The sequence below is a fragment of the Bos grunniens genome, chromosome 7, assembly GCF_055505025.1.
Source record: "Bos grunniens cultivar Pamir isolate PY7600 chromosome 7, Bosgru_T2T1.0, whole genome shotgun sequence".
NCBI classification, from domain to species: Eukaryota; Metazoa; Chordata; class Mammalia; order Artiodactyla; family Bovidae; genus Bos; species Bos grunniens.
In genome coordinates, this window is record NC_141171.1 from 30,840,180 (window position 1) to 30,853,794 (window position 13,615).

At 42.2% G+C, this 13,615-nt stretch overlaps 1 protein-coding gene and 1 pseudogene across 5 annotated transcripts in view; one reads left to right on the forward strand and one right to left on the reverse strand.

Annotated features, from left to right (window-relative positions):
- The window catches only part of SNX24 (sorting nexin 24), a 182,435-nt gene that overhangs the window by 16,996 nt on the left and 151,824 nt on the right, over positions 1-13,615 (reverse strand). Inside the window, exon 4 of one of the 5 annotated variants that reach the window (XM_086410679.1) lies at positions 7,951-8,319. The exons of the other annotated variants lie outside the window; for them this stretch is intronic. Within the exon in view, the coding sequence (XP_086266805.1) occupies positions 8,275-8,319 (45 nt within the window). The 3' untranslated portion in view covers positions 7,951-8,274. Of the gene's footprint in view, positions 1-7,950; positions 8,320-13,615 lie in introns of those variants that run through there. 5 annotated transcript variants of the gene reach the window in all.
- Positions 10,570-12,745, forward strand: LOC147368995 (selenoprotein W pseudogene; annotated as a pseudogene).

Below are 13,615 nucleotides of genomic sequence, written 5' to 3' on the forward strand. Positions count from 1 at the left end.
ATAAAAATAAACTCAGTCAAGCTAGAGGCAAGCAGTGAAAATGACTAAAAGATTCAGAATGGTTTCCATATGAAGAGGTTACCCACCAAGCACGGAAGGGGGTGGTGGAGGACCAAGGAGGTAATGTGGCCTTCAGGTTAACCATTTAAGGAGGGCGGCAGTTTCCAAAGCTGCTAGAACAAGAAGAACTACTGTCTAAACCAGCAGAGAAGGAATCTCTCTCTAGCTGAAACCTGGGCCATAAAACTAGGAGAAGCGGTGCGCATATGGGAAGAGTGGGCTCCTAAGAGCTTCTAAATATCTGGGTTCTGAATGTCTGTTACTTACTCTTTCATACACATGCAGACTGGAGATGCTACCAAATTAACTGAAAAGCCACAGTAAAGAAAGTTCCATGCAATTTGCCACTAAGGAAGTACATTAAAAAACAGGTTGTTATTAAGATGCACAAAGGAAATGGGGCTAAATCAAAGAATTTTAACAAGTGTGTGATAGATCATCAGACTTTGCTAAGACGATATCCAACTCTGATAAACATGAACACAGGCGATTGGGTGTACCTTGTAAGAAGCAAAAAAATAGTCATTCTTTACAACCATGTTACTCAGTCACAGAAGAATAAATGACCTTCCTTATTATAGACCAAAATATCACTCTAAAAGAAGAATGGGGAAAAAAAGTCTCTATGAAAATATTTACCCAAAAATTGCCTAAAGGGGGCAGAAAAACAATAGCATTGGTACCAGCATCCTCCGCCAGCTAAGTGTTTACTCCAGGAGAAATGTCTCTTTTATCGAAAAGGTGCAATTATCATCATGTAACACAAATCACAAAATCCCGATTTTTCTACCTTATCAGCTTTATAAAATCGTGTTCCCAAAGGATAGCATTGATTAGTTGCACATGTTCTTTCTGTGACATCCCAAACACTTAATTGTCAGTTATCTTTTCTTCTTCGGTAAGTAAAATGCAGTCACAAAATTACAGAGGGACCCGTGCTGCCTTAACCTTCACTAGATGCCATCATGCAGTGGAAAACACTGGTAAAATATCACAGGATAATGCTGTCCGACAAGGGAGACGTATAAACACTATAATGATTTCCCACGAGTTTCCATTTTAGAAAATTGTCACTAAGGCGAGCATAAACGGTGACATATCTCCACCGAGGACACAGTGAAATCGAACGCTGGCATTCTAGTTAGGTCCAAACCTAGCCAGCAGCCAATTATAACAGGAACGGAGAATCTTGTTGAAAACTTGGACAAGACCACTGTGCTAACCTTCCAAGATCACTGCACAAAGCTATATTGTTTTCACTGATTTGATCCTTTTATTCTCTTTTCGAAACATCAAAGGAAAAAAAAAAAACCCACCACATTTCTTCCCATTGTCTATCAAGGTTTGTTATGAACTGGAAGGAACCTCCTGGTCACAAAAGTCAGGGTACTGAATTAAGCCGGGAGGTTTCCAAGAGCTTGGAAAGCTCTTTTCCTACTGCATCTCGTTTGGTTTGAAATGTCCGATTGGGGTGACCAAGTTCGTGACAGTTTTTCCTCTCTTTACCAGGAAAGATACTGCACACCATACTGACTTCAGAGGTGCAGCTGAGAACAGGGAGGGAGAAAAATCAATACCTTTTCACTGCAGTGAGTGGGCTTCAGTGTTCTGTCCTTTGGGAACCAAACCTACCAGCTCAAAGAGGCTCTGCGGTCCTCAGTCCTCCATGTACCTCCTCCCCAGCACTCGCTCACGATTTCACAAAATGAACCACAGGAAGGTTACTGAAGACACATTATTTTTAAAAAGTCAGCCAGTAAACAGATCTAAGAAGGCTCATGATCATCTGAAAAATAAAAATCAGATGTGCTTCGGAGGCACCCGCTTCAGCACACACCCTTCTCTGTGTGCCAGCCTTCCTAGGATGAGTCTGCTCTGGTTCTGGTGGAAACTGCACTATTCAGAGATTCAAACAGACATCTGCTATCGTTTCACAGGGCTTTATAGACTATCTTATAAGAAATCTGAGGACCTGCATGAAAAGCTGAAGACTTCTAACAAGGGTCTGTTTAAAATGGTAAAGAATCTGTGTAAGGAAACAATGCGATTTGGCCTCAGGAATATCTGACAGAAGAAATCTAATTTCTGATAATACGGATAAAAAGAAAACCAGGGAACAATAGAAACTGGAAAACAACCACCTTTTGAGCTATTCTAATATCAAATTTTAAGTCTCTTATGTTTCTAGACTATCTATTCATAAAAAAAGATATTTATTTACCAGGCATTAAGTACAATCCCTGGCATAATGGGTAACCAAACAAACATGATCTTGTTTTCCCAGGACTTACAGTCTAGTGGGGAAGATGGATAGTGTTCAAATAATCACAGGGATGGATATGAGATTACAAACTGAAATAAGTACCTTGAAGGGAAGGAATCTGTTTCTCTAAGCATTAGTAACAAATCACCCTATTTATGTATATGTATGCTCAGCCATATCTGACTCTTTACCACCCCATGGATTATACAGTCCATGAAATTCTCCAGGCCATAACACTGGAGTGGATAGCTTTTCCCTTCTCCAGGAGATCTTCCTGACCCAGGGATCGAACCCAGGTCTCCTGCATTGCGGGAAGACTCTTTACCAGCTGAGTCACATTGGAAGTCCAAGAACACTTGAGTGGGTAACCTATCCCTTCTTCAGGGGATCTTCTCAACCCAGGAATCGAATCAGGGTCTCCTGCATTGCAGGTGGATTCTTTACCAGCTGAGCCACCAGACGAGCCCAAGAATACTGGAGTGGGTAGTCTATTCCTTCTCCAGGGAATCTTCCCAACCAGGGATTGAACTGTGGTCTCTTGCATTGCAGGTGGATTCTTTACCAGCTGAGCTACTAGGGAAGCCCCCATTAACCTGTGAAGTATTAACAAAGCTTCCCTGGGAGAGTGACCCTTGAGCTGAGGGTTGAATGAGCTAACAGAATAAAGGGAGTGGGATATTTCAGATGCAAAGCACAGCATACTGTTCAAAACACAGTGTGTTCAAAGGCTTGTGGAAGGTGGAAGCATGGCATTAGGAAAACAGAAAGGTCAGTGAGGTTGTGCCTGAGGAAAATAAAGCTGAGCAATAACATAGGAGAGCCTGAACTATAAAGGTGGGTTGGGGCTTCTGCGTCATGTGAAAGATGATTTATGTTTTGACTACAACTGGAACAGCAATGGCATTCCTCAGATCCAGTGATCATGCATCATGGCCTCTCTTTTGCCTAAAAAATCCCATGGACAGAGGAGCCTGGCAGGCTACAGTCCATAGCGTCTCAGAGTTGGACATGACTGAGTAATTAAGCATGAGCACAAATGGCCTCTTAATCCACAGAGTTAATTTTGATGACCAGATTTTTCATTTCATATTTGGTTCCTTTTCAGTCCTGCCTGTTTTGCTATTCATAGGTTCATGATCTTTTCTTATGCCTTCAACTATTTTAGACATTTTAATTTGGGCTTTCCATTCAATCATGCTTGTACTTGAGCTTCTTGGGATTTAGTCCTGTTTTTGTGTCTGTTCATTTCTTCTGTTTTGCAGTTTTGGTTCATGACCTCATCTTCTGCAGGGCTTTATCTGTGGGAAAGGCTAGACCAGGTGCAAGGTATGCATTCCCTGAGTGGTTTTGCTTCTGCTCTGAGGAAACACATCCCCGACAGATATAGTCAGGGAGAAAATGTTACTTTTCCAGGTTGGAGTCATGAGATCATGCAGATGCAGAAAATACAAACCCTAAACTCTCACAAAACATGGTTGGGAAGCAGGAGGTAAACTTTTGTTCACATTCAATGGATTTTCATAGGCCAGTGGTCTCCAAAGTGGGTTACAGAACATGTGGGGAGTTGAGCAAGATAATTAATTGTGATTCAGAAAAACAAATATTAAAAAAAGATTTAAAATATATTTAAAAGATTGAAAATAATAATGAAAAAGAAATATCTCTTCTAATTTTTAATGGATTTATAGCAGTACATGTAAAAAACATTACTAAATATGCATATATTGAAGTATTATGCTCCAACTTTTCTTTTGATAAGGATAATATGCTATGCTATGCTAAGTCACTTCAGTTGTGTCCGACTCTGTGCGACCCCATAGACGGCAACCCACCAGGCTCCCCTGTCCCTGGGATTCTCCAGGCAAGAACACTGGAGTGGGTTGCCATTTCCTTCTCCAATGCATGAAAGTGAAAAGTGAAAGTGAAGTCGCTCAGTCGTGCCCCACTCTTAGCGACCCCATGGACTGCAGCCTAACAGGCTCCTCTGTCCATGGGATTTTCCAAGCAAGAGTACTGGAGTGGGGTGCCATATAGTCCTAGGTTAATAGATTATTATTCTGATTACAGTGCACACAGGGTTTATAAAAGCCAGTAAGGCCCAATCTGGCCAAACAATACTATTCAAATAGTCCACCTTAGACTTGGTTATACTTTTACCTGGTGGTGGTGGTTTAGACACTAAGTCATGTTGGACTCTTGCAACCCTGTGGACCATAGCCAGCCAGACTTCTCTGTCCATGGGATTTTCCAGGCAAGAATACTTGAGCAGGTTGCCATTTCCTTCTCTAGGGGATCTTCCCGACCCAGGAATTGAACCTGGATCTCCTGCATTGCAGGCAGATTCTTTACCAACTGAGCTATGAGGGAAGCTCCACTTTTACCAGGGGATAGCTCTATTATTAGAAATGCCCTTCCCACCTTCTCAATAGGCCAACTCCTACTTCTCTTTCAAGTCTCAGCTCAAGTGTTACTTTCCTTAAAAAAATTCCCAATATCATTAGGTTGCGCTAAGTTATCACTTATTGTGTGTGAAATAACAAAATCATTTTGTGATATGATTGAGTCATACTAGCTTTTGACAATTTTAACCTACCACATATGGCATTTTTCATATGGTTTATAACAATAATCTTTATTTAATGCCTGGTCTGTGCTGGGCTCTTATTTAATCTTACTTAATTTTCACAGTACTATGAGATATGTTCATTATCCACATTCTACATATGAGGAATCTGGGGCTCAGAAAAGGCAAAATCACCTGTGCATATTTTCTCAAAGGGTAAGGGGTCAAGCACGATTGGAACCCAGGTCTCACCTGCTGTAAAACTACTGATCTACAAATGTTATCTATTCACTGGGTCATTCATTCATTCTGGAAATATTTGCTGACATTTACTGCACACACAACAGCATTGGGCTACATAGTTTAGTTCTTTTCTTAGTAAATTTTATTGGAATCCTTTATCTTTTCCAATACATATTTTTCTACTGTTTTTATAGATTTAATTTATCCCATAAATAAATTTAAAGGAACCACTGAAATTAGCTCCCTTAAAATAACACTTCTTTCTTTGGATTTAAAAATTTTGTAGGAAAAAAAAAAATTTTTTTTTGTAGGGACTTGCCTGGTGGTCCAGTGGTTAAGAATCTGGCTTCCAATGCAGGGAATAAGGGTTCAGTCCTTGGTTGGGGAACTAAGATTCCTTATGCCTCAGGGCAATGAAGCCCATGTGCTCTAGAGCCTACAACTAGAGAAGCCCGTGTGCTGCAACAAAGAGCTTGCTTGCTGCAAATAAGATGCAACACAGCCCAATAAATAAATAAAATATTTTTCTAAAAGTTCTTAAGATCTCAACTAATTCTTACAAGTATGTAAGGACTCCAAGAAGGAAAACAATAAACTCCGTTAATTTCTGTCCTATATTAAAAAAAACAAACTGATGACAAAAAAAAAGCAAAGACAGAAATATTTCAAAATCTATTTGACAACCTCTGACCAACTCAATTCTTCTTTGACTTGGCAAAATGCTTTAAAGTGACATCTTATATACCTTTGATCTATTTACATTACCTAACTATATGCTGAAGAACAATGTGGCTCAATTACACATTATAGATAATGTCAGATTTATGAGAACATTCACAGATGATCATGTTCTTGATCATCCAATAGAAAAAAAATTCTAAAAGCAGTTATAAGCTAGCTACTTACCTATAAGTCAAAACTGAGATCAGGGGACTAATACATTTGAATAAAACCATATATTACAAAGCACCTGAAAACTGATTTAGTTATTCAAAGAATATGGTATGATACCAACTGAAATACAAATTATAGAATATGCTTATGGAAGCACTGTCTTTTTACTTTAAAGAAGAAATAGTAATCAGAACTAGGCTTGCAAGATGTTGCCTGGAGAGAGCCTCTACAGACTGGTTTTTAATGAAAGATTTACAATTAGCATAGCCTATGCATGTTGAGGAATTGATGTTTTTAAAGTGTTTAAAGTGCTTGAAAACCATTTGCTCTCTCAAGTCACTTAAACATGCTTCCAACTATCTGCTTTATTCCTCTGATTTATTTAGTATTCTCTTTCTTCACATACTGTATACTGTGACACAGTTCAAGCACTGAGTTTGAAGAGGTGTAGTTTTTTTTTTTAATTTAATTTAATTTTTAATTGGAGGGTAATTATTTTACAGTATGGTTATGGTTTCTGCCATACATCAGCATGAATCAGCCATAGGTATACATATGTCCCCTCCCTCTTAAACCTCACTCCCACCTCCCTCCCCACCCCACCACCTCCTCCCCCCTACCCCTACCCTACCACGAGGTTATCACAGAGCACCTGCTTTGCGTTCCTTGTGTCATACAGCAAATGCCCATTGGCTATCTATTTTACATATGGTAATGTATATGTTTGGAGAAGGCAATGGCACCCCACTCCAGTACTCTTGCCTGGAAAATCCCATGGATGGAGGAGCCTGGTGGGCTGCAGTCCATGGGGTCGAGAAGAGTCGGACACGACTGAGCGACTTCACTTTCACTTTTCACTTTCATGCATTGGAGAAGGAAATGGCAACCCACTCCAGTGTTCTTGCCTGGAGAATCCCAGGGACGGGGGAGCCTGGTGGGCTGCCGTCTATGGGATCGCACAGAGTTGGACACGACTGAAGCGACTTAGCAGCAGCAGCAGCAATGTATATGTTTCAATGCTACTCTCTAAGTCATCTCACCCTCTCCCTCTCCCACTGTGACCCTAAGTTTGTTCTTTATGTCTGCATCTCCTTTGCTGGAGATGTAGTTTAGATCAACTAGGCCTTCTGAAGTATACACATTCTCATTGTGTTACAGGTAAGATATAGCGTATTGGGCAAATATCTTTTTAAAATTTTAAATGAAAGACTGCCAACAGTAACTGACAACAACTTATAGTTGTTACAAGTACTGCATTGACTCTCCTTTTAAAATGCTGAAGTTATACAAGTAATGTTTTACGTGAATATAAGAACCTTGAATGAAGCTGAACTTGAAAGTTGATAGTGCATAGAATTCAGTGGGAACACTCAGTGGGAAGCAGCTAGAGAGTGAGACACAGACTTATTTCAGGATGCAGTAGCAAGTCCTCAGAGAAATGTACCAGAAATGAAAAGTAGCCCTTGTGGAGACAGTTCATAGGCCTATAGTTAAAAACAAGTCTCTATAGGAAAGAATAATGGAAGTGGAGAGGGGCCCTTGACCTCTTGGCAGCAGTGCAGAATGCAGTCAATGAAATTGTTCACATAAAATACACAGGTGGGCAGTAGCCCAAAGGGACTATACTGAGAAAGGTAAACCACAACAGTACAAAAGATGAGAGAGGGGGCCTCTACACATGACTACTAGCCATTGCATTGTATGTCCAAGCAGGAGCCTGTGCTCGAGTCCATGGAAAGAACATACCTACTCTGGCCCTTCCCCCCAAATCTAATGCTGAAATAAGTCCTCCCATGACTTGGAGTTAAACTATACACGTCTATTCAGGAATTTATGGGCTTCCCTTGTGGCTCAGCTGGTAAAGAATCTGCTTGCAATGCGGGAGACCTGGGTTCGATCCCTGGATTGGGAAGAAGGGAATGGTTACCTACTCCAGTATTCTGGCCTGGAGAATCCCATGGACTGTATAGTCCATGGGGTCACAAAGAGTTGGACACGACCGTGCGACTTTCACTTTACTTTCATTCAGGAATTTACATTCAACAATGAGTATGGATCCCTTCCTGGTGGTTTTCAGATTACACCAGTCTTTTTCTGATAGGCTCGAAGGTTTCCCAGGAAGCAGGCAGAGAACGATGGCAGGGACAACTGCTTCACACATAACCTTGAAATCTCTGTTTGCCTTCCGCCACTGGAGGCTGTGACAGACTGTCAGTTGCCTAACGCAGATTCATTCTCCCCTTCATCCTTGTTAATGAAACACCAATTTGTTTTTTGGGGGTGGCAAATTGCCAAGCTAAAAAAAAAAAAATAAACAAGAATAACAAAAAACAACATCCGCCCCCCTTCCCCCCAGTATTTCCCAGATTCCCTTGCCACATGGCACAGACCTGGCCACTAAGATGTCAGTGGTAGTCATCGAATGGAAAAGACCCAAAATGTTTCCTGAGAGTGAATATTGAGGCTCTGCTGTCTCTCATCTTTTTGCTCATTTTCCCACCCCTTTCCTCTCCCCTCGTGCCTGGAACATGCGTACAGTCCCTGAGTTTATGTTATTTTGTGATCCTGATGGAAAAGCCAAAAACCCAGAGATCCAATCCCTGATGATTTTGAATTACGAGAACAAAACCCACAATTCGGAGAAGGCAATGGCACCCCACTCCAGTACTCTTGCTTAGAAAATCCCATGGATGGAGGAGCCTGTTAGGCTGCAATCCATGGGGTCGCTAAGAGTCGGACACGACTGAGCGACTTCACTTTCACTTTTCACTTTCATGCATTGGAGAAGGAAATGGCAACCCACTCCAGTGTTCTTGCCTGGAGAATCCCAGGGACGGGGGAGCCTGGTGGCTGCCGTCTATGGGCAGCATAGCATAGCAAGCCGCATTACCTGCTACTGGCAATGCTTGAGGAAATAATAAGCCTGAGAAAGAGAAGCCCCAATTTCAGGTAAGTTCTTTCACTGGATTGTTACCTGTGGTAGAACACAAGCCTCTCCTGAGACAGACTTCTTGCCTCTGCAGATCATAAAGTCCAATTTTTGGCCCAAAGAGCAGAGTACTGAGTAGAATACTTTAAGAAAGAGAGAGAAGAAAAGAAAAAACCCAACTCTGCTATTTTACTTTTAATTCACTATTTCAGTACTGGGTAGAATACTTAGGAAGAAAGGAAAGAGGGAGATAGAAAGGGAGGAAGGAAGCAACCTAGATATTTTTATTTTTAATTTACTAAGATACCCTGGAGAAGGGAACGGCTGCCCACTCCAGTATTCTGGCCTGGAGAATTCCATGGACTGTATAGTCCATGGGGTCGCAAAGAGTCAGACACGACCGAGTGACTTTCACTTAAAAACAGCCCACAATATAAAGAACAGCCTATTAAAAATGAAAAAAGCAATTAGGGTTCACGCATACACAGCACTGTCTATAAAAAAAATGACCAATACATGAAAAACTTGTCTGCCTAACACAGCAGGTGCCAAGAACATACGTTACCAAATAGTAAAGAATTCAAGCATATAGGTAATAAGACTAAACAAAAGAAAAATGTAAGCTAATTATCCAGAAAAACATCCTACTAAATTGAGTCTATTACACAAACCATATACAGCATCCCTTTGTGTTTCATTAAACTTATTTTACAAAGGACTGTCCAAATCACTGTAAAATGACCCAGAGGGCATAATTTAGCATTGGCTAGTGGATGAAAATACAATTCCAGTTTAACTTCTTAATCACAAATTTTATGATCTTTTAACAGCTCTCTATTAAGAGCAATTAAAGGGAGATACCAAAGGTTTACAGTGATACTCTAGCAAGTTGAAATGACCATATACATTTTCAAGCAGAAGTTTTTACATTTTGAAGATCTTAGCAAAGTTTGAGAGTAAAACACGGATTTACTAAAAAAAAGGAGGAGGAGGAGAAAAAGCTGGAAGATGTGTCTCTGGGGCCTGAAGATAACATTTTTGGATTCACTTCTGCTTCCTGTCCCTTGGCTGTCCCAGTGCTGTCTGGCTGTCCTTCCTGCTGAGGAGTCAGACATCACTGGGGCTAGGCAGAGATACAGGAGAAACACAAGGTACAAACACAACAGTGGGACCGATGCACAACAGCCTGGACATCTCCTCAGGCGTACACACCAACAGCACTGGTGGACCAGATCAACCACCCCAGGCAGCGGTCTACTCAGCCGCCTTCAGCCTCAGCCTGATCCAGCTGCGCCCCAGGGAGGGAGCCAGGGAGCACCCGGCACGCTCCTAACTTGTGCCAACACGTCTTTCTCATGCATGTTTCCTCAAGGCTCAGCTGGGTACCGTCACCTGGGGGCGGGCACTGATCAAGTGAAAACTACACCTTATTCTTCTACAGTTACTGAAGAAATGGTAGGTAGGTTGTTTAGGTTTGTAAGAATGGCATGCACTTTGAACATTTACTTACTTAAATTGTTTAAAATTAATCATAGGCAATTTTCTTAGCTCCTCCATGCTTCAACAAGGTCAATAACAGTCTCCTCCAGAGGCTGTGGTCATGATGAAATAAGACTCATGCCTATAAAGAAACTGCTACGGTGCCTGCTGTACTGTAAGTACCTACTAAATGCTGTGCATTATTATTCTTAGCAGCAGTAGTTTAAGATGAACAAAAATAATCTCTCACAGAAGGTGAATACTTTAAAAAGCTGATTTAAAGAAAGTAAACATTTTCTTATATGGTTTTACTTGTGTCATTGCTAATTTTTTTTTTTTAAAGGCTTGCGCTTTGTATGACATCCAACTATCTTACAACTTCCTGGCCTCTTAACGCATGCACTAATGCAGGCACACAGGCCAAGAACTTGTTTTATGGAATTTTTACACAGAACTCATTTAGTCAGATCTCTACGGCACTTATCTCTGTGAACCCATGGACTCAGACATGACCTAGCTGTGCTACACAGAGCCCTTCTTTTCAATGGTGTTACCTCCTGCCCCACCCCCCCAACAGCTACCATTAGTGAAACCTTCAAACAATTGATCTGGAGACTTCTTCTTTTTTTTTAATTAATTATTTTAATTGGAGGCTAATTACTTTACAATATTGTGGTGGTTTTTGCCATACATTGACATGAATCAGCCACAGATACACATGTGTCCCCCATCGCGAACGCCCCTCCCACCTCCCTCCCCATCTCATCCCTGTGCGTTGTTCTGGTGCACCGGCTTTGAGTGCCCTGTGTCATGCATTGGACTTGGACTGGTCATCTGTTTCACATATGGTAATATATGTGTTTCAGTGCTAATCTCTCAAATCATCCCACCCTCGCCTTCTCCCACAGAGTCCAAAAGTCTGTTCTTTATATCTGTGTCTCTTTGCCTATCTCAAGTATAGGGTCATTGTTACCATCTTTCTAAATTCCATATATATGTGTTAATATACCATATTGGTGTTTTTCTTTCTGACTTACTTCACTCTGTATAATAGGCTCCAGTTTCATCCACCTCATTAGAACTGATTCAAATGTATTCTTTTTAATGGCTGAGTAATACTCCATTGTGTATATGTACCACAGCTTTCTTATCCATTCGTCCACTGATGGACATCTAGGTTGCTTCCATGTCCTGGGTATTATAAACAGTGCTGCGATGAACATTGGGGTACACGTGTCTCTTTCAATTCTGGTTTCCTCTTTGTGTATGCCCAGCAGTGGGATTGCTGGGTCATAAGGCAGTTCTATTTCCAGTTTTTTAAGGAATCTCCTTACTGTTCTCCATAGTGGCTGTACTAGTTTGCATTCCCACCAACAGTGTAAGAGGGTTCCCTTTTCTATCTGAAGACTTCTTACTTTCATCAGACCCTTCTGACTTTTCTGTCCTCCTTGTTCAGCTTCAGATTGCATGACTGACCATCATAATCAGTTCCCTGAAGTGCTTCCAATTCCATCAGGCCCCCTCTCCCACCTCTGTGTACTTAGGACCTCCTAGTTCTAGTTGAATGCTGGCATCTCTCACCCATGCCTCAACCCCAGCTGCTAAGCACTGAGAGAAAACCACACAGTACAAAGAAACTGGATTCACTTTAAATTCAAGGTCTTAACTACAAAATGTTGTCTTGCTCCTTTTCTCTAGAACAATGGTTCTCCAACTTCAACTAGCGTCAGTATCATCTGTGTTAAAACACAGATCTCTGGCAGACCTCACTTTTCCTCCCTGGGATTCTAATCTGGAGTCTTCGCTATAGTGGACTGTGGTCCAGAACTGTGGCGGTCATCATCCAAGTGGTTTATTGTGGCACTTAAGTATCTTCAAGTACTCTGGCACTTCAAGTATCTTCAGCTCAAAAAGAAGTTAGAAGATGGGTTCCCTGGATGCTTGGACATTTGCAGCAAGGGGACTCACCAGGTCACTGGCTTCTTTGAAGTGTTCGTAGCAGGGAAGCCGGTTCATTCCAAGAAGGGAGGTGATGGCTACATGGACATGGAGAGCAAGTTTCTGAAGCTGGTGGCCGCCATCAAAGCTGCTCTGGCTCAGGCCGCATGTGCCCTGAAGGCAGAGGCCAGTGACCTTGGCTCAGCCCCTCTTGGCCGATGCTTCATGACAGGAAGGACTGAAATGTCTTGTGGACACCTGGCCCTTCCCTAATGTTCTCAGGCTGCTGACTGGGGAGAGAGGGACACCCCTGGTCCTTGCCTGTGGGAGTGCGAGTGTGTCCCCAGATCTAACCTTGCACACTGCTCCTGCTTCCTTCCTCCCATCTCCCTGCATCCCCTGCATGTCTTTCTACCCTCTGGGCTTTGGGGTGGTTCTGCTCCAGGTTTCCTTTTCAAGGGGAAGCCGAGAGAAGGATCAGGATGAGTGAGTCTCAGATTTCAGCACTGATTGCAGCAGTTTACAACTCAATCAATGGTAAGGAAGTTAATAACAAAAACAAAAGCAACACACATTGCTGGGTTCCACCTCCCAAGTTTCTGGTCTAATAGGTATGTTGAAAGTGAAAGTGAAGTTGCTCAGTTGTGTCCGACTCTTTGCGACCCCATGGACAGTAGCCTGCACTAGGCTCCTCCGTCCATGGGATTTTCTAGGCAAGAGTACTGGGGTGGGTTGCCATTTCCTTCTCCAGGGAATCTTCCTGACCCAGGGATTGAACTCAGGTCTCCTGCATTGTAGACAAAGGGTTTACCATCTGAGCCACCAATAGGTATGGTATGGGATCTCAAAAACTGCATTTCAGAAAAGTTCCCAGGTGATGCTGATGCTGTCGGTCCAGGAACCACATGTTGAGAACCACTGCTCCAGAGGAACCACCATCAACCATGCCACACCTTCCCCTCTTCTCTTTGAATCTCCCTTACCCCTTCCTCCACCCTCCCTCTGAGCTGAGAACTGCTCTTCACACTTCAAGGAGAATACAGAAGCCACCAGACTTGACATCCCTCGTTTTTACCCCTACTCTAGCCACATCACGCTTCCACAATCCTCTCCTCCTTCTCTGCTACAGTGGAAGGAGTGCCCCTCCTTCTCTCAGAGGCCAATTCCTCTAGTTACATTCTAGCGCTCAGTCCACCTCTTGACTTTCTCAGATATTTCTTTAGTTATAACCCTTCCTTCCTCTGCC